Source organism: Papilio polytes, unplaced genomic scaffold (genome assembly GCF_000836215.1).
Source record: "Papilio polytes unplaced genomic scaffold, Ppol_1.0 DF821289.1, whole genome shotgun sequence".
NCBI classification, from domain to species: domain Eukaryota; kingdom Metazoa; phylum Arthropoda; class Insecta; order Lepidoptera; family Papilionidae; genus Papilio; species Papilio polytes.
In genome coordinates this window covers 2,888,207-2,908,811 of record NW_013527915.1, presented here as the reverse complement: position 1 = coordinate 2,908,811, position 20,605 = coordinate 2,888,207, and the positions used below count along the sequence as shown (strand labels likewise).

General features: G+C 34.0%; 4 protein-coding genes across 4 annotated transcripts in view; 2 read left to right on the top strand and 2 right to left on the bottom strand.

Moving 5' to 3' along the window:
* Nucleotides 1-1,763, bottom strand: part of LOC106109103 (probable RNA-binding protein 18) — a 2,492-nt gene extending 729 nt beyond the window's left edge. Inside the window, exons 1-4 of the mRNA XM_013290505.1 lie at nucleotides 1,445-1,763; nucleotides 1,148-1,233; nucleotides 582-792; nucleotides 4-52 (exon numbers count right to left, since the gene is read on the bottom strand). Of these exons, the coding sequence (XP_013145959.1) occupies nucleotides 4-52; nucleotides 582-792; nucleotides 1,148-1,233; nucleotides 1,445-1,459 (361 nt within the window). The 5' untranslated portion in view covers nucleotides 1,460-1,763. The remainder of the gene's footprint in view (nucleotides 1-3; nucleotides 53-581; nucleotides 793-1,147; nucleotides 1,234-1,444) is intronic.
* A 115-nt stretch (nucleotides 1,764-1,878) lies between these two features.
* LOC106109345 (DNA-directed RNA polymerase II subunit GRINL1A) lies at nucleotides 1,879-3,109 on the top strand. The gene has a single exon (XM_013290808.1). It carries the CDS (start codon nucleotides 2,000-2,002, stop codon nucleotides 2,912-2,914), a length of 915 nt encoding a protein of 304 aa, XP_013146262.1. The 5' UTR covers nucleotides 1,879-1,999; the 3' UTR covers nucleotides 2,915-3,109.
* A 740-nt stretch (nucleotides 3,110-3,849) lies between these two features.
* LOC106109344 (SEC14-like protein 2) lies at nucleotides 3,850-20,589 on the top strand. Its single transcript, XM_013290807.1, has 10 exons — nucleotides 3,850-4,032; nucleotides 14,074-14,143; nucleotides 15,990-16,033; nucleotides 16,315-16,435; nucleotides 16,658-16,809; nucleotides 17,209-17,347; nucleotides 17,707-17,906; nucleotides 18,513-18,658; nucleotides 18,996-19,144; nucleotides 19,583-20,589. Exons 1-10 carry the CDS (start codon nucleotides 3,970-3,972, stop codon nucleotides 19,747-19,749), a joined length of 1,251 nt encoding a protein of 416 aa, XP_013146261.1. The 5' UTR covers nucleotides 3,850-3,969; the 3' UTR covers nucleotides 19,750-20,589.
* Nucleotides 9,629-13,865, bottom strand: LOC106109342 (armadillo repeat-containing protein 4). Its single transcript, XM_013290805.1, has 6 exons — nucleotides 13,049-13,865; nucleotides 12,664-12,970; nucleotides 12,252-12,597; nucleotides 11,800-12,183; nucleotides 10,928-11,142; nucleotides 9,629-9,785 (listed from the first exon to the last, which is right to left on the bottom strand). Exons 1-6 carry the CDS (start codon nucleotides 13,645-13,647, stop codon nucleotides 9,654-9,656), a joined length of 1,983 nt encoding a protein of 660 aa, XP_013146259.1. The 5' UTR covers nucleotides 13,648-13,865; the 3' UTR covers nucleotides 9,629-9,653.
* Nucleotides 20,590-20,605: the final 16 nt, after the last annotated feature.

The following is a 20,605-nucleotide window of genomic DNA, read 5'->3' as shown; positions in this document are numbered from 1 at the left end:
CACCGGCCAGAGCTGGTATGCCTAATTCTGGCTTTGGTTTATCTTGATCATCCTGAAATTATTATTCATATTAGACAGAAATAGTTAGAAATTATTTGTTTTATTGAACACTAGCTGTTGCTCTCACTTTTTTCCATGCAGAAATATAAATTGTAATAAATATAGCCTATGTTACTTAATATATATTTAGCATAGCTATTATTGACAGAATTTTTTAAATTGGCTAAGTAGTTTTTAAGTTATATAAATACATACAGAAATCCAAAAACACAAATCTTTTCTCATTATAATATTAGTAAAGATTACTAGGCATAGACATTTTTAATTAACCAATAATAATAATTTTTTATTGTTCTCTAGCATCTAAATGCATAAATGTGAGCCATTATAAAAAAAAAAACATTTCACTTTACTACATTTATACCAAATATCAATCCAAACTTGCAAACAAATGCCTTAAGTATGAATTTATATACTGTTTGTTTTACAATTCTTAAAAAAAAAACTTATATTAGACTAACATCATGATATATTGAGTACCGGTTTTAGTCCAGTTTTCACAGAGTAATAATGTTACTTACAGTTGTAGTCTTTGCAAATTTCACACATATCCTTTTCGAACCTAATAGCTGACCACTTAGTGAGTTCATAGCGGTAATGGCATCCTTCCTTAGCTTATAAGTAACAAACGCGAAGCCTCGTGGCTGGCCTGCATTAGGCCCACTCCGGTGAAAAAGCATATCAAACTTCTCGATGTTTCCGTACACGCGGACCATTTTCAGTAATTGATACCGGTAAAGTGAAAAGGGTAATGGTTACTGGAGTGAACATTATACAACTCTTAAGTTATATGAAAATAGTTGTAGGGTGTTTCCGAAACTCTTGCCTCCGAAAAGCATGTATTTTGATTACTACACATATAACATTATTTAACAGAAATCATTGCTTATGTATTTTAAATTATTTCTCAAGAATGTGAGGCACATGTTAGTTAGTTGCATATCCAGAATGTTTAAATTTTGTATATGGTGTTGTAATGTCAGTATTATTAAACATCAGGTGTTCCTTCCATAATTTTACTTTTGTAATAATTATCACAAATTAGTAAGAACTTGGTTAAAATTAAATAAAAAATAAATATTCATACTCATTAACTCTGAGATCGAGATTTCCAATCCATAATCTCCTGTCACTGAATCCATTCTGCTGCAGCGGCTCCAAGTTCAAAGGCACCTGAAAAGTTTTAACAGTAACAGTTTGGTTCCCAAGTAATTTTATAGTTTTGAATAGAAATCTCACAGTGTTGAATAAAAAGACTACTACGAAAATTAACGCATAACTTCGATGGAATACACTAGAGATTACTCGCGCCTTAATCCTCACGTAACAAAAAAATCTATCGTAGCCTATTGTTCCATAAACAAAATAAAAAAACAATACTTACCGTAAAGTCGTCCATATTTATCACAAATTATGTTCGTTTGTATCTGTTTATATTAAAGTACTAACATTTTACATTACACAAAATTATGCGTTATAAGTACCATAAGCGCCGTTTCGATATCATAATTTAATAATTTATAACACCATTTTGTCAATTGTCACTGTCATCAAAGACTGTCATTGTCACATTGTCTATCACCATTTCAGACAGATTATAGAGAAAAAACAGAATAGGTAGAAAATGCTACAAGACAAATATTTTTTTCTAGTTAACATTAGGGGAAATAAGATGTGCAGTGAATTATGGTTGGACTACTCAATTAAATACCTTGTAAAGAGGAAATTGATTGCAAAAAAAAAATGACTCAAAAAATAAAATAGGAAGCTAGAGCCGTAAAAATTATTTTAAGGAATACCAAAAAAGCTATCTGTCAAATTTTTCTCACTCTATGACAAAATCGATCTAGTCAAAATACAAACCAAATATGAAACTAATATGAAATATTAATTTTGTATCAATTTTAATTACATATGATAGTACTACATAGACAGAGGAATGAAGAAAATACCAGGAATTGTTCCACCACCACCGAAATGTGAAATAGATGGTAAAATCACAAATCTATCGTCTAAAACACTTGCCGAACTTTTTGAGCTTCGCGATCGACAATTAAAACTACTGAAAAACAAAGGCTTTATTAATAGATTGCCTGATAAAGGTGCAAAAATACAAGAACTACATAACAAAATTCTGAAAGTAATAAAATCGCGCGAAGAAGAGGAAAATGTAAACGATTTACTAGAAAATTTGAATCTAAACAATGATAGCGTCCAAAATATTGAATGGGAAGGAAAATTAGTGAACAACGAGAATACTTATCTAGACTCTGACGATGATAGTGATCCAGAAGACGTCTTACAAATATTAAGTCAGCAAACAGCTCAAGATAAAAAGCTAAAAGTCATACAACAAGAAACACCTTTAGTTACGCCTGAAGATTTAATTAACATTGGTGAAATCCCACATGTCAAATATTTGGTAGAGAAAGCAGAACAAAACATTGAACCTAAACCAACTGGTCATTTCAAACCATATAAAACTACAAAAACAGATGTGCATAGACCTGAAAAGGAAGTCCATAGAAAGAAGCACAAACATTGGGAGGTAACTGCTGCAACACCTCCTCCTATTCTCCACGGTCCTGTGAAAGTATTATCATTAGATGAGTCTTTAAAGCTTCAAAAAGAATACAACAAGCATTTGCAAGAAATTCAGATAAAATATGCAACTGAAAAATTAATGTCATTGAAAGGGATACAAATGATTCCAATTCCAGAAACATCAAAGTTTAATGACTATAGAGAACCTGAGAGTGATAATTCTGCAGGATTATCAGATATCGAGGAAAGTGATGAAGTTCATGATGAGGAACCAGAGAAGGGAGGAGTAGTTTTTACTGTAATGAAATAATTCTATGAGAATGTTCCCACATACTATTTATGTGTGTCTTCTCCTCATTGATATTGTATATGGGCAGACCCTTCACTTTATCTGCAAATTTATCTGGCCACTGGTCCTATGCCACATTATATAAGAAAAAAAGTATTTAATCAAACTAGTGTATAAGTTTTTTTATATTAAAATGTATATACAAATGTTTTTGCTTTCCATTCCCATATTTATCCCATTTTCAATCAACCTTAAATGTACATTAAAAATGCACTTTAAGGAATTATTAAGACAGCATTATATATTATAGGCTTAAGAATTCATTTAAAAAAACTAGCTGTACAACTTTCCATGAAAGTCGACATTCCACTTGCCTACTTCTGACATTGTTAGTCACAAGTTTGGTCATGTGGTCTACACTAGAATGCCAATTAAGTTAAGTTCAATATAGCATTTCAATGTCAATTTCAATTTGAACACAAACATTATAGTCTACAAATTATTACTTTGAAACATAATAGAAATTTATGACCTAGTCTTCTTGTCATAAATTGAAATCATACTATACTAATATTATTAATGCGAAAGTTTAGATGGATGGATATTTGTTAGAGTTTTTAGAGAAATTTGGTATAGTTTTAGAGTATAGTCTGGAAAGACACATGGCTACTTACTTTTTTTTTTAATTTCACGCGGGAGGATTCCCGGGCAAAAACTAGTTAAAAAGAAAACTTCATATCTTACGGATATATTTGCTCTATTTGCCAACCCCTTTAGTTAATACGTTAATTTTTATTTTCTGATACGTCAATAAATAATTCTTAATTGCTACTCATAATAATAACACGATGCTTCCGTATGTATATTAAACATTTGGTACGACTTGCCCCCGTTGCCCTTCCATTCTTGGCTCCGTTGGTTGCGGTTACTTGACAGCTAAGTTACTTTGACAGTTAAGTTATCATATAAGAATTCGCGTTCGCGCTGTGTGCTCGCGTCAATCGTGCGGCCAACTCCGAGTGTTAACGTCGAATTGAAATATAAACACATATAAACATTTGTAGATTTTGTGTACAATGGCCCCAATGTCGAACACAGTCGTAGGCATCGATGATGACCAACGCTTTGCATTAATGAAGGTAAGTTATTATGCCTCAGAATATATTTCCTTGTTACAATTAGTATGTTTATGTTACAAATACTCTTAACAAAATTATAATGTCAATATTTGCTTGGAGTTTGCTCATTATCAAGCATTGATCGCCTACTGTCGAACGATAATTAATTAATTTCTGCATTTTTACTAAATAAATGAAAACAGCTCAATGTAAACATATTAAAACAAATATCACAATATTATTGTTATGACAAATAACCCAATTTTTTTATATTAATTACATTTTCGAAATAAACAATCGGTCAATACCCAGGATGGTTTTGGGTTTTAACAACCTGTTTATGGTCTTGGGTTTGTTTTTAATATTATGAGCAATATTCTTATTTTTATTTATCATGGGGTAAATGACTTTATTGTGCATTGTTGTATTAAGTCTAGCTCAGAAATTATTGACTGACGATCTTGTATGTTGCTATTAACAATGTTTGTTTCATTTGCGTAATTTTCCAAGTATTTTAACGTTCACCGGTTAAGAGAATCGTCAATGCCACAATCTTTACACAGTAACTACATATTTTGTTACCCATACACTATACGAGACGTGTATAATTTTTTCAAGGTAACGATGTACAATTATGCTTTTTAAGTGCATTGCTCAGCACCAAAGATAGAAACATACAGAATGCCTAAAATGGAAATTTTGAATTTCGAAAGACATAACAATTTTAACTACAAGAAGGTGATAAAGTAATCAACAAATAAAGAGAATTCCAATTATGTTAAGACGTTAATTCTAGAATTGAAAATTCTTCAAGAATACCCCAAAACGATTGTTACTTTGACATAAATACAAAGTCCATACTTATAGGTCAAAAGACTGCAGCTGAAAGTACATACAGAAAACGGGGTTTTATCTAATAATCTGATAAGTATTAATTATGACGTCCAAATATTATTTACATAATATTTAATCGTGTACATTTGCGATTTAAATATATTAGTAAACATTTTAATTAATTAGCTTATCATATGATTATGGATGACAGATATTGATGCGTTAGTCGAAAATCGGCTAAAGGCACATTTTCTGTTACTTTTATTATTCTTTTTAAAACACTGTAGCCGGAAAATAACCATTCAGTGCTAAGTTACGGCTCCTTTTAATCGTAATCAAAAACTGTCAATTATTCACGATTGCCTCTCCCTGACAACCCTTTACATGAGGCTATAGGACCGAACTTAGCGGTACCAGCGCGCTGGGCGGTCCCCAGTACTCACCCGCTACATATAAAATTGTGCTCTGTGCGATTCGTTATGTTACAAACCGTCAAGATGTTTTAAATAAATAACACATTGCTTGTTGAAATTAAACAGCATTACCTGATTAAATTACATAACAAAGTAAATGCTAAATGTAACAAGTGTATGGAAGTGTTTTGAAAGTGTAACGATTTTAATTGAAACAAGATTCAGCGTTGCAGCGCGGATTACTGCGAAATGCTCGCTCTTAGCTCAGTACACAATGTTCATTAACAAATAGACAATTGCGTAATAAGAAATTTATAATTTGAAACGTTGGATATTCTGTTATACTTTGTACATCTAGTGTACCTTACGTTATGTTAACATCAAACGTAAGTTTTTGAAAATACACAGAGAAATAAGAACATAACTGTTCTATTCATATTTTAAACCATTTTTCTGTTATTTATTTCACTACAGAATAGTTTACGGAATAGTTCCGCATATTTCCGTTGTTTTTAACATAACAGTTATAATAAATTACCTGATTAAAAATTATTTAACTAAGTTACAATTATTCACAGTCCAAGGAACAAACGTACGTATCGACCTTGATATGAATACTTATAAATAATTGGTCATAGAATTTGAATAGCTTATATAATAAGTGCAATTAATATGCATCGCAATCCACGACTGACGACCATCGTAACTTAAACTTCGATGACGCCATTATGAAGATTTACTGACAAACTATTCAGTACCGGCGTTAGGGGCGTTGTTGGGCGACAGCCCAGGGCGGTAGACAGAAAGGGGCGTCACAAAACTAGGAAAAACATAGTCTCTCGAAGCCCTGGTAATCTCTCCCTAAGGCATTATAAAAAGGGAGCGTCATAGGTATCTTGCCCAAAGCGGTGGTGTTACTATATCTCAATTATTGATCACTAAGAGCGCCCTAAGTATAGATTTTGTATGAGAAATAGAGGCAGCCGACTCCCCTCCCAATACCCATGGATGAAACACTATATGTTAAAACTTTATAAATGTAATAGTTCTCGTTATATTTCCTTTTGCAAAAGTTACCGCTCTCTGTACGAGTTAGACATCTCTCCGCCACTTTCTTCCGGACACATAAGCATTAACTTATATCTAACGACACTAGTAATATTGTTGCGTTCTGATGTGTTTTTGATTGCCTTCAAATGTTATTTAACTTCCTAAATGTTTCTATAATTATTAACCATCGTTACGTTTTATGTTTCGTTATTACACAATTGATGCCATCATTCAAGTTTCACGGAAGCAAGAGGTTTTGTTGTATAAGTACAAACAATAATACAAGGGGCATAAGTATTTAACTGGCTATTCAGTTATTATATGTAAAGCATCGTAAAATTTACACAGAAGTATATAAATTCCTTGTTCAGTAATTTGAAACGTTTTTTAAAAACAGTAAACGGTTAAAACATAACTGAGGTGGGATGAATCACATGTTACAAGGAGAACGTTAGTTATGAGTGTGGAAGGATACACCGGTAGAGATAGATATAAAAATAAATGGATGGATTGTGTGAAAAGATGACGTATGATAGAGTTATGGGGAGGACTAAAACCTGATTCGCTGACCCTACGGGAGTAGGATAAGAAGGATTATGATGATAAACGGTTAAAACATTATCTGTAAAACTTAAGCATCATTTTATTGTTGTATCGTTGAGAGAAATAGCCAAAGGTGATTGACCACTTTCACTGCTGGCTGATTGATCTGCACCGTCTACTATTTTAGTATAATAAAAAAGAAACAAGTCTTTGGAGGTACCAACCTTTGGACAAAAGTTATACGTACAGGGTCGAAATTGTCGTCATAATATTTTTAACGGTAGTTAACAGTTATATCACGTTTCGGTTAAGTGATATAAAGGTGTGATTTGATTTTAAATTAATGACAGATAATGTCGTAATAAAATATTTATTACGTGTTGAATATAAACTATTTTTATTCTGTGGTTCTTACACATATATATTCTCAATTAGTTATTTTTAAACTCCCCCCGTAATATTGGGAATAATACTACAAATATTCTTTTCACATTTAGATAAACTGAATTAAAATCCAGACTACGTTCAATACAGTAAAACAATGAAAACTGTAATCATTTATGTTGGCAATAATATAACACTTATTACAGCCCTTAGTTTTCCTTCTATTGAAATGTTTATGATATTATAGGCTTAAGAGGGGGCTATTACTGTATTTCTAAAATTAAACCGGAAAAATCAAGAAAGCCGGATATCAAAGATTGTTGAAATAAAACAATTAAAATCTGGTAACTATGGCGTTTGGATATCATCTTAAGCTTCTTTAATAACAGAACTGTATTTGCACGCAAGAGTGTAATAAATCTTAATACTTTCGAAACGCAATGTTACTATTACAGAATACCAACTTGTTTTGTTTTAAAATACCTAATATAAATTATATCAACTGTAACACATAATGTATTACATAATACATAATGTAAGAAATAGAGCGTAGACATAAGCCTATATATCTGAGATTTATATCCAAATAGTCAAATTAAATTGCGCTATCAATCTTACTAATATTATAAATGCGAAAGTTTAGATGGATGGATGGATAGATGGATGGATGGATGGATGGATGGATTGATGGATGTATGGATGGATGGATGGATGGATGTTTGTTAGCGTTTGTAGCCTAAACGGCTGAACGGATCTCCATGAAATTAGGCACAGGTTTAGAGCATAGTCTGGAAGAACACATAGGCTACTTTTTATCCCGGGAATCGTTACGGTTCCCGTGGGATTCATTAATTTAGTTTTTTAATGTTTACTCGATCATTCTGCAACGGTTCAACATATCTTATTGAAATTTGGCACAGATATAAAACAAAGTCTGGAGTACACATGGGATAAGCTTCATCCCCGAGAAATGTCCGGTTCCTGAGGGATACGTAACTTTTTGTAATTTATATAGTTTGCATGTTTTCGAATACCACGCGGACGAAGTCGCGGGCAACAGCTCGTTATTCATATTTTAAAATATTCACATATTTAGTGAAGATTAAATTTTTCAAATGTGAAAGGTCACGATTGCGTTTGTGCGTGAAGAAAAAAATTACGAAGCGCAAAAAATCTGTCAATTCTGCATCGATGTTACGAAACTTAATCTCTAACTTCCTTAATAAAGATAATTGATTACCGTAAGTGCACTGGACACCGTCACCTTAAATAAACTGAATAAAGTCTACAACCTAGGTGTGTGACCTAGGCGTAAATTGGGAGCAAATTCTGCGTTTCGTCTGATGACTGTAGTACAGGAGGCATAATTTAAGTTCCTTTCCCTTTCCATACTTTTCTTAAGAGGAAAGGATGGGAAGGAAAAGTGAATTTGACGGTGGAGGAGACGCTTAGGTAGGGGAACTGTCCCCTTTTATGTGTGTCTCCTCCTCCGTCAATTAATGGTAGGCAATGCATCTGCTATTGATGTTTATGGGCAGCGGTCGCTTTCCATTTCGGTGGATTCAGGTGTTCGTTGTTTGTTTACCACCTTATATTATAAAAAAAAAACCTTAGTGTATATTTGGTATGAGAAATGTAATCCTTAGGGGATCATCAGAGGACTTGTAGATTGATATTTCTTTTGTTGTACTAGTTAGTATATTACTACGATATTCAAAATAAGTATTAAATGTTAGTGCTTCGTCATTGCAAATACGTTGCAAGCTGCAAGCCGTGGTTGCGTTCGCTTCACGCCTTGACCTTGGTACCCGCTGTCGCAACACCCTGTATCTGCGAATCATTAGCACTTAGTGTTTGTGCAATGCGCACTTGGGTGCTGTCTAGCATATTATCTCGGCGTTGTATAAAAAATGAATATGATAGCAATTTGTATTTATACATACGTTTCGTCTTCACGGATATTTATAGCAAAATTTAAATTGAAACCTGTTTATATAGACCTAACATAAATTTTAAAATCATATGCATACCATGATATGTAATTTAATACGGCCATGGGCGTCCGCGTTTTTTTAAACTCTAACTTACGTCCGCGACTTAGTCCGCGTGGAATTAAAAAAAAAACAAAAGTGAGTAGCCTGTGTTCTATCCTCTACATCTATGCCGTATTTCATAGAGATCCGTTCAGCACTTTAGACCATAAACTGTAACAAACATCCATCCATCTAAAGTTTCGCATTCTTAATATTAACAAGATGTAAGATTCAACTTTCTAGTTACGCTCAGTTTTGACATTTTAATTGAACAGCCTAAATGTTCAGCTAAAATTGTGCCTGTGTAGGCAACTGTCAGAACTAAGCATAAAAACCGTGTAAAAAAATCAAATTTAATAATGAATATAAAAAACAAAAACGCCATTTATTGTTTTAATTTAATTTTCTCAGTGGCCAGTGCGAGTTTGCGTATATTGCAGAGGCAACCTGCAGATGCTTCCTGCAGAATCGGATCTTTGGAGCCAATCGTTTCTAACAGAAACTGCACTACGCCAGCCTGTAAAAATGTAATCCAAAATTAGTATAAACAAAAACCACCTAAATAAGATGAATATAAAACTAATCGTTAACAAAATCGATTTCGACGATAAGGTTATGCATTCATTAAATTTTAAAATCGACAAGTAAAAAAGCTATTTACAATGTGCCAGTACTAAATATGTTCTGGAACATTCTATACACAATGTTGTGTTAACAAACGTCAACGTCAATAAACGTCAACGAAATAGATTGTTTTATAAAACTTTTAACATTAGTGTTAAGACATTATAAGCAAAGGCATCTTTATAAAAACCTATTAAAGGTTAAAATGACGAGCTAAAAATACTTTTATTCACAAAAGATTTAATGTAATATGCTTGTTGATTACCATCTTTTATTTGTTTCGCTTGTGCGATAATCGCTTTATGCTAATACCATTGTTTTTCATTGCATATCAGCGTGGATATGATAAAATACAATAACCAAGTTGTTAAGGGCATTTCTAGTATTTATTAAGGCCAGCGTTAAGGTAGGGCATGATGCTGACCGCCCAGGGAGAAGCAGAAGGGGGCGTAATAAATCCACGAATCACACATACTGACATAGGCCCTGTTCGCACTCTCCCTCTAAAAGTGGTAAAACCGAACTGCTTAGGACCCCAGATCAAAAACATATTACTTAACAATTAATTCAAATATTTCAATAAATATTACTATTACTATTACCCACGACAACAGCCATTAATATCGTTATAAAATAATTGCAATACACCATTACGTGCAATAAAAGTTTTACTGCATATTTAATTACTTTAGCAACAAACTAGTTAAAACAAATGACGAGACAACTGTGGCCAGTTCCACTGTAGTCTGTGAAACGGGGACAGATAAGAATAAAAGGTTCATCCGTGCCACCTTTTGCGACGAAGGGACGGTTGGAACTTAGTTAATTTCATTACGGTTCCATCTGTCATCTTATTGTTGATAAAAGGTGAGACGGATGAAACTTTATATCCTCACGTGGGGACAGGGCAGGGTGACGATTGGGAATAACCTGTTAAACGTCCCTTATTCATTTGACTAGAAAGCAGTTTTACCAACAAAACCCGCTGTTACACGCAGAAACTAGACAAGACCTTATCAGCTAAGCAAAACTTACTGCGTGCATGGTGACACAATTAATAGAGTAGAAGGAGAGATGGTATAGAGCAAGCGCAGTGGCTCGATGAACGTTGGGGTCGCGTGACGTCATGTAGTTGACTAGGGGGGTGATGGCACCGCGCTTGCCGAACTCCTGCCTGTTCTGCGCCCAGTCGCAGCAGTACGCGATAGCCACGCCAAGGTTAGCGCGCAGGTGTTCATCTGTGGTACTCACTGAAAGCATAAATAGTAAAAAAATCGTGATTAACGGAAAAAGGCTCTAAGCAAAGTTAAGCTACTAGAGTCGCCAGTTGTGGTAATAGAAAGTAAGTAATTCGCTGCGTGTCATACTTCGATTTATTTTTAACATTGTTTATTTTTAAATTTGGTAGCAACATCACAAACTTTAGCAACAGTCATTGTCCACAAGTACCTCGAAGGCCAACAATGATTGTGTAACGGTTAAAGTAAATAAATTTTGAAGTCACGGCCAACGCAAGAGATGTCCGCTGAACGAAATACAAGTTCCGTTAACCTCACTACGTTTGTACGCACTATCATCGTTTTGTCATATTCAAAAGTTATCGAAAACTTTCGTTTAAAACTTTCACGTTGTCGCAATTCAACTCGATCAATGTTTATGCAACTTTTACAATAAAATTGTTTCTAAATTACACTATGGCCACAATTATTGGCCATTACGTAAACATTTATTTTATCTTTAGAAAGTGACAAGTTACATATTTCATTGTGGTAAAGGTATATACGTAGAATCGAAATCACCGCCCATAGTTTAAATACCCTATTGAAGTAGAAAAGAGAATATGACTTGAAGATCTTGATACGACGTACCGAAACGCTTAATTCGAGGACCAACAAAATTGTACATACCTAATTTAGATAGTTTAGCCACGACACCATGATCGGAGATCACAGCTAGATTTTCATTGTCTTTAGCGATAGTAGCGATTGCAGCACACACAGCGGATAAAACATTATGGTCATCAGAGTCCAGTAGATCAACAGTCAGCTCTAAAGCACCCACAAAAGACCGGACCATCTCACCAGAATCAGGAGCGTTCTGCACACATGGACTTAATGCTAAAGCTGCATTTGTCTGCACCTTCTTAGAGTCGTTCTTCAGCAAAGACCAGATCAATCTGACTCCATCCAGTTCGTCTATTTGCATCATACAATTATGTTCCTTTGCACATTCCATTAAAACCAACGGTACGTTCTCCAACAACGGTTTATAAGTATTGTTCAGATGATGTACTGTAAAGAGAAGGACATTAGACGATTATTTTAGTAAGTTGTAAAATGTATTGTTCTTTGGATCATACTTAACATTGGGATGCCGCCAGAAGCACGTATCTTCTCTCGATTTGGAGGGTATTTAGCGCATTCGGCTAACGCTCCAGCGACATTGGTCAGGACACCATCATTTTCGTCATCGAGCAGTCGAACTAATATCGGAACTGCACCGAGGAAGTCTAGCTTTTTAACACTAGCATCACTGTTGGCACATTTCCATAGTGCTCCGGTTACCGCAGCCATTAAAGGCTTGTTTGCTCTATTAGAGGTATCTTTAGCAGCATCTATTAGAAGTTCTAATCCTCCAGCTTCTCTTATCATGTCTCTAGTAATTGGATCACTCGCACATTTGTATATGGCCAAACTACAATAAGTCTGCAATAGAAAAAAATACAATTTGGTTTATGAATGAACCATGAAACATATTACTGGATAACATACCTTTAGGTCTTTATCTTCGTTTGCCAAATGTGTGATCAAGTCATTGACCATTTTCTCTGTCTGTATCGCCAACTGGAAGGAGGTTTCGTTGGCACACATTTGTAGAAGACCGACTGCGGGCACGGCGACGTCCAGATGTACCGTCTTAAGCAAACGAGCTATTAAAGGAACCATGCCATATTTTCTCATAGCTTCACGGTTTCTCTGCGATGCTGACATTGACCATAATGCTTTTGCACCAGCTCGGGCGATATCGAGATATTGAATCTCCTCTAGACTTAACTCTTCCCGTGGCGACACCAGATATCTAAGTAAAATAAAATACAAATAAGTATTGTTATATAAAGTTAATTTAAAATTTCATTTTTATATTTACAAATCTTACCTTTCTTTAATATCTAGTAAATCGATTAATTTAGGCAACCCACCAAACTTCCTACAAAATTTCCTTGTTTTACGAATACGTCCTAAATTTGCAATAGTCTCAGCTGATAGTATTTGTACGTCCTTTGCGGGATCTGACAGTAATCCGACCAATAAAGGAATAGCTCCTAAGTCTGTAACCTTTTTTCTTATTTCAATGTTCGGTGAGATATCTTTGAGAACTGCCAAGCTTCCAAGAATACAGCAAAGGTCTCTTGTTTCTAATAAATTAACAAGTAATTCCAATCCGCCGATTTCTTGTATAGCCCTTTGGTTAACTTCAATCGTCAAATCGTGATCTTTCAGACATGATAGTGCGACCATTGTAGCCGTTTGATTTCCTGCCTTCATGTACTTGACAAGCTTTTGTATATGCCAGTATTCTGGTGGTATCTCTGAAGACTTAATCAGATCCGCCCAGTTGTCCTCAGATGGTGTGGTCGAGGATGCCGAGGAGGCTGATGTGTCAGATCCCTCTGTCACCATCACGATCCTTGGCAGGCCGACCGCATCCTGCCCTCCTTCCATACTGAACGCCGAAACGTTATCGCCTTCCGCCATGATTTATCTAATAACTAATTTCACAAATAAATAACTTGATTAAATAAAATATTCTAAAAGCCCGATGTGGACATTGAAGTTTCAGTATTTTATTGACTAGTGATGTCAATACCGTTGCTAGGCAACACTGCACGCTCGATGAAAAAAACAACAAAATAACTGTGCATGTAGTTCGTATGACTCTGAGATAACAACACGCCTATAACACAAAGGTGTTGAGTGGGAATATTGTATTGTATTTTACAAGATTAATAAGGGATTTAAAAAATACTTCATACGTTTGAGGAAGCATAATTGTTGGCATGTTAAAATATTAATTTACATAATCGAGCAACGTAATTGAGAATTATGTGCAGTAAACTATGTTTCTCGGACATTGTTCTTTGTAATAATTAACGGGTAATTAACTCTTGTGTTTTGTTTCAGTTTCGTCGAAGCGTTCGAGATGTTCTGAAGCCGGAACACAATGACCACTACCTTCTCAGATGGCTCCGTGGTAATTATCATTATGAAAATACTTTCAGCTCCACAGTTGAGAACGTTTATTTTCTACCTATTAGATGAAATGACGCCCACTTTGCAATCTGTGCTAATATTATAGAGGAAAGATTTGTGTTTTTGTATACATTGAAATAACTCGAAAATTACTTCTGCCTATTTCAAAAATGATATCACCATTGAAAAGTTAAGTTATCAGTGAGTAACTTAAGCTATATTTTTTATTTCTTTTAATTTCACGCGCCGAAGTAGCGAGCAACAACTAGTACGTGTAAAATTACAGCAAAGCGGATTTATATCCTAAATAAAGATGAGCTTCATGGACTTGAAATAAGATTTATTTTATTGGATGTTTGATCCTTTTATTAAGGATTTAATTCTTAGACTATACATAACAACGAAATTAGTGGAATTTTCTAAGGAGCTTATGCATTTTAAGACTCAAGAAGTTTAAAATAAAAAAAAGATAATTATCTCAGATTACTTTTAGTTCGACAGAGGTAGTGTTTTTTGCAGGTTTACAAATACGTTTTGTATGTAATTTTGACCGCGGGATCTAAATTTAGCATCCGATAACTTTTTGTTTATTACCTTTATGATTACAACCGATGAGTGGAAAACCTGTAATCAATATTACTCTGAGTGAAGTCGAGGGTTATCGTAATCACGAATCTTTTTCCTCGTAATAAATGGGGTTTTAAATAAAAAATATGTGGTTAAACAGGTTTTAATAAAATTTGTTAATGACACTATTAAGCCTTTAAAATACCGGCACGAAAAAATGTATTAGTTAAACCCCTTTTTCACTACTGCTTATGGAGCCACGCACTTTTTCCTTGACCATTTCCACTGACTACATCAAGTCGCTTTGCATTTTATATCTTACTAGCTTTCGTCTGCGATTCCGTCCGCGCAGAATTAAAAAAAAAATAAGTACCTTGTGTTCTTTCATATTAAGTTCTACATCTGTGTCAAATTTTATCGAAATTCGTTCATCAGCTTTGGCTATAAACGCTAACAAACATCCATCCATTTATACTTTCGAATTAATGATATTAGTTAGAAGTAGTATGTAATTATATCAAAGCTTAAATACATTTTTTAGGTATTCATTATATTAATGAATTACGTATCGATATTAAAAAATGAGATTTTTGGAATAAAAAAATTATATTATATTTAAAACACATCCCGAATCAGTCAAGGTTAAAAAAATAACAAAAAGTTAACATTGCTGTTTGTATTATAACCTTACGACAATTTTACGTCATTTATGTTTACCTTATAATTAAGCATAACGATAATTTGACGATATAAAAAATCAAGTGTTAACAAAAGGCTACACAAATACATTCCTAATTTTTTTTTTAAATAATTACTCTTAATTACTAAGCCACGATCAGAAGCATGTAGATTAACATTTAAATAAACGCAGCCCTGACACGACCACCTTCATATTGAATTCGCGCATATGTTTGTTTCAATAGGCATAAAAACATAAATAAACAAAACCTCGAACAGATTTATGTTAACTTCAACGTAACTCATTACTGTCAAAGAAGGTCATAAGATCATTATTACATTTCACAATTTAGAAAGGATCATGAAAGCCTTGAATTGCATTTTGAGAAAGGTAAAAATAACAACATGCCGATAAAAATTGCAATAATTACGCGTTACGCAACTTCCCAAATGTAAGTAAACATATTAAAAAAAAATATTACTCCAATCGACATAACGAGTCGTACAAAATTAATATTACCAAATTATAAAAACGATAATCCGTTCCACAAAAACAAAACACTGTTCTCGCAATACTTATTGCTTTTTTTGTATTGTTGCAGCTCGACAATGGAACCCGGAAGCTGCTGAGAAAATGTTACGAGATGTAAGTGATCTTCAACAACGTTACCCATAATATATTTTCCTTATATCGTGAACTCAATTTGTATAAATCAGTATATTATACGTTGTTTGTTAAGATTTTCAAAGACGAAGTACTTTGCCGTCTGATTGTTTTTAACTATAAATCTAAGCATACATTTCCATTTAGCTGCTAGCCAATTGACTCTGGAAATTTGCGGTATGAAGTCACATTTCCACTGACACGGCCAGTTTTGTCGGTAGCCGATAAAGCCTTTAAAGTATAGTATCATACTATTTCCCCAGTCTCTAATTTGGCGTGAGAAATGGGGCATTGATACCACACTAGACACATGGAAAGCGCCTGAAGCTCTCGAAAAACACTTCCCCAGCGGCACTACGGGCTTCGACAAAGAAGGATCACCTGGTAATTTAATTCTTAACTATTATTCTTTAAAACAGTGATAATTATCGTAATAAAATGTGTTCCGTGCAGAAAATATAGCTGAAGGAAATGTTTGGCATTGTGTTTTAACATTTTGTTAAGGGTGATTCACACATTATTTATACTATTTATCTGTGAATCTAAGTATGGTATGAAATCTCTTTTGAATTATTTTATGAGAACACTCTAATTTGAATTTTTTAGTAATAATTGTCCCATTTGTGGGCCTGGACGTGTGGGGCTTGCTGCACTCTGTATCCAGAACTGACGTCATCCGCATGATCCTGCGACACCTCGAGAACTATCTCGCTAGTGCTAGGAAACAATCGCTCGTACACGGACCTGACGCACTCAAGGTGCGTAGTTTTGGCGAAGAACACGATCCAAAAACAACTTGTTATCTCAGTTTCATCAAGAAGAGTGAAGGGAACAGCAATATATATTTGTAAATCTGTTCCATTTGTGGAATCCAACGGAAATTTATGGCATACACAAGCAATAGTTAATTAATTTTAAAAATTAATTAGATTACTCCAATGATTGGAAATAAATATGAATCTAAATATTCGAAATAGGTTGAGTAGTTTAGTCTAATTTAGTTTTAAAAATGTATCGCACATTTTTGATTTAAAACAGTAATAGTTCTATAAAAATTAACATTCTTATTGTATAATGAAGACCTTTATATATTTTAATTGTACGCGACCTTTCTAGTTTACATTTCGTTATACAAAACAATTTATTTTTGTCATCAGGTCACAGTACTATTCGACCTGGAAGGGTTCAACATCCGTCAGTACGCGTGGAAACCTGCCGCAGAGATGGTGTTCACACTTCTACAAATATATGAAGCTAATTATCCGGAAATTTTGAAAACCTGCTTCATAGTTAACGGTTAGTAAGTTATACTCGACCTGAACTTTGTAAAATTTGGTTTTGTTCCGTAAGCCTAAGTATTTTGCTGAAGCTAAACATTTGCTAGAGTGAATTAATAAAACATTTTTAGTGTTAGGATTGGAACAATGTAAAGCAGTTATTACCAAGTTTTAGAACTTCGTTTAGGCTTTTTGTATTTAACTAATTTTCGTAGAATCAGTGTGAAATTAAAAAACTAAGCTATGTATCCTATATGTTCTTTCAGATTTCGCTATACATCTATGCCAAATTTCATCGAAATCCAGCAATGCTACTAACTCTAACAAACATCCATCTATACTTTCGCATTTATAATAGTAAGATTGCTTTCTTTCCAGCTCCGAAGGTATTCTCGCTGGCGTTCTCAGTGATAAAGAAGTTCATGCACGAGTACACGATATCCAAGATCCAGATCTACGGCACGGAGGCGCGGCGCTGGCAGGCGGCCGTGCTGGCGGCGGTGGACGGCGCGCAGCTGCCGGCGCACTACGGCGGCGAGCTGCTCGACGACAACGGAGACCCGAGGTGCAGTCTCATGGTAAATAGCACTCTTAGTACTGATACATACGCCTACTAGAGTATTATTGTATTTTGCGATTTAGAAAGGAGCATGGAAGCCTTGAAGTGCATTTTGATAAAGGTAGAAATAACAACATTCCGATAATAATAATAATTACGAGTTACGCAACTTCCCAAATGTAAGTAAAAATATTACACAAAACACTAAATCATTGGTTTACGTCCCGTCCCTATGACATCTGTCAATGTGACATTGGTCAATGTCATTCAGACGTATTAGAATAGCGCGCCATTAGTGGTCTGAGTGTTGAACTTAATTACGCCGGTACAATTATATTAATGTCTAAAAGTATAAAAATAGAATAAGGAAATACATTTTCCAGTAAAATTGAATAGTAAATGGCGTACTCGCTACTAGTATACCAACTTCTGTCATGCAAGTATGCTAGTTACTAGCATGTCTGCCTATGATTACGATTCTAAAATATACCTAGATAGAATAGTATAGAATGTTATGTTATTGATTGTAAATTACTTGAAAAAATGTACTAAGCATTAATTCATCCCACTATTCTGTCGTGATGAATTAAGGCTTAGTTAAACTTAAGTTATAAATGTTACGCAGGTAAAGCCAGGCGGCAAAGTTCCTAAAAGCTACTACTCAAAGAACGCCTCCAGCGAGCAGAGCAAGGAGTACAAGCGAGTCACCGTCAAGACTGGCGAGAAACATTCCATTGACTTACTCTGTATGGAGGAAGAAAGCGTTTTAAAGTACGTAATATTTATTAATAGAATAAATACACACCGTTTTTTAACTAATTTTAATTTAGTCAGACTGAAATTGTATTATTTAGTACTACTCATTTATGTAAGTAGTTAGTTTAAAAGTCCCCATTAATAATTACTATTTATATATCTTACTTCAACAAAGTACATTTTCGTATATTTATGTTTAATACTTGTATATTATCTTTATCTCTTTTGTTTTGTCTCACGCGTCATAATTTAAAAAAAAGCTATGTGAGATGTATGGTCTATTATCTAGGCTGGAATTGCCCCCTCTCTAACTCCCTACTTTGGGAACAGTTATGAATGTGATAATTTTCAGATGGGAATTCGGTGTGGACAGTCACGACATCAAGTTCGTGATAAAGCGCAGGGACGCGGAGGGCGCGGAGAGCGTGGTGCACGGCCCGCGCAAGGTGCCCGCCGGCGCCCCCGACCTCGGCTTCCTGCCCGTCTCCGGGCCCGCTACCTGTCAGTATATTACGTACAAAACTTACCGACACAGTTATTTAAAAAATTAAAAATAAAACACTATTCATTGACCAAAAACAAACTAAAAACGAATTTTACAACACATATTACTTAAATACGAAGAAAAAAATATTCTGATACCAAATACCTTTCGATTTTGATTTATTTAAAACTAGAATTATTATTATTTTTGATTTTACGCATATGATAATAGGTTGGAATTATCCTATGAAAAACTGCGTCAGTCTTAAGTTTTAATTGAATACAAGTATTTTAATTTTCGGTAATTAATTATCTATAATTTCATTTCCGCAATAAAAAATGTTATTTAAATATGATGTAGCTCAATTTATAGGTTAATTAATTATTATTTTTAATATGTCCTATCATTCTTGTATTATTTATAATTTATTTACTATGTTTTGTTTTTTTTTTTAGATTCTGTGATATTCGACAATAAGAGTGCGTATTTACGTAACAAGAAGGTGTTTTACGATGTACTGATCTCCGTCCCCGAGAAAGATCTCAACATGTCGGATGAACCCGAAGACGCCGTCGAGGCTACAGAGAGCAGCGAGCGCGAGGTAGAAAGCGCTCGCCTTTGAAATCTTACTGATATTATAAGTGCAAAAGTTTAGTTGAATGGATAGTTGTTAGAGTTTGTAGCCTAAAAGGCTCAACGGATATATTTATAGATATAGAGGATAGTAGTAGATAGTAGTCCAATTTTTTAATCAAAATCTGTCAAGTCATTTATGAGGTATCTGTGAAGGTATCGAGGGATTAAAGGTACCTTTCGTATTTTAGATTTTTTTAATTTCTGTTTTAAAATTTTTGACACCCAAGGAGGGGTTGCCCCTTTCTATTTCCTAGGGACGCCCAAGGCTATTAGATAACCTAAATACGACAATTTTTATGCAAATTGATTTGCGTTCAATCTCCCTTAAAAATGTAATCTTTACAACTTTTATTTGTATGTTCTGTTCTAAAAAATGATGATGTTTGTAATATTGATATCAGTTTTGTTTAATTAGATTTTTATTAATGTGTAAATGTATCTACATAAAGGGAAACAATGATATAGTATTTTTTAGCTATTTTACTCATATGATAAGATTTTACGGATGTACAAAGTAAGGTTTTTGTGTAGCTTAATTTTTTATTACAACGAAGTTTTTTATTAATTTTATTTTAATAAATTTAGTGCATTATATATTGTGCTCAATAAAATATGAGATATTTAGTAAGTAAATGAGTTATTGTTAATAATGTACGGCATAGTCTGTGATAAATTTATAGAAATATTCCCAAAATATATGTCTGCAGTCTGCATATATGATTCTTTTTGTATTATAGATGTTTTTAGTTTGGTAATGTAATTATTAGTTACAAACTCATGCTCTCTCTATGAAGAAACTTTAGTGTACATAAAACTGTGTATATTAAGTTATGCATGTATAT

What these genes read in the sequence shown, in the direction of transcription:
- LOC106109345 (XM_013290808.1), top strand. Translation starts at nt 2,000, where the DNA reads ATGAAGAAAATACCAGGAATTGTTCCACCACCACCGAAATGTGAAATA.
- LOC106109344 (XM_013290807.1), top strand. Translation starts at nt 3,970, where the DNA reads ATGGCCCCAATGTCGAACACAGTCGTAGGCATCGATGATGACCAACGC. An exon ending in ACGGACCTGACGCACTCAAG is followed by an intron (nt 16,810 to 17,208) that starts GTGCGTAGTTTT and finishes TTTTGTCATCAG; the next exon opens with GTCACAGTACTATTCGACCT. An exon ending in ACCCGAGGTGCAGTCTCATG is followed by an intron (nt 17,907 to 18,512) that starts GTAAATAGCACT and finishes AATGTTACGCAG; the next exon opens with GTAAAGCCAGGCGGCAAAGT.
- LOC106109342 (XM_013290805.1), bottom strand. Translation starts at nt 13,647, where the DNA reads ATGGCGGAAGGCGATAACGTTTCGGCGTTCAGTATGGAAGGAGGGCAG. An exon ending in TTACTAGATATTAAAGAAAG is followed by an intron (nt 12,971 to 13,048) that starts GTAAGATTTGTA and finishes TATTTTACTTAG; the next exon opens with ATATCTGGTGTCGCCACGGG. An exon ending in GGCTAAACTATCTAAATTAG is followed by an intron (nt 11,143 to 11,799) that starts GTATGTACAATT and finishes TTATGCTTTCAG; the next exon opens with TGAGTACCACAGATGAACAC.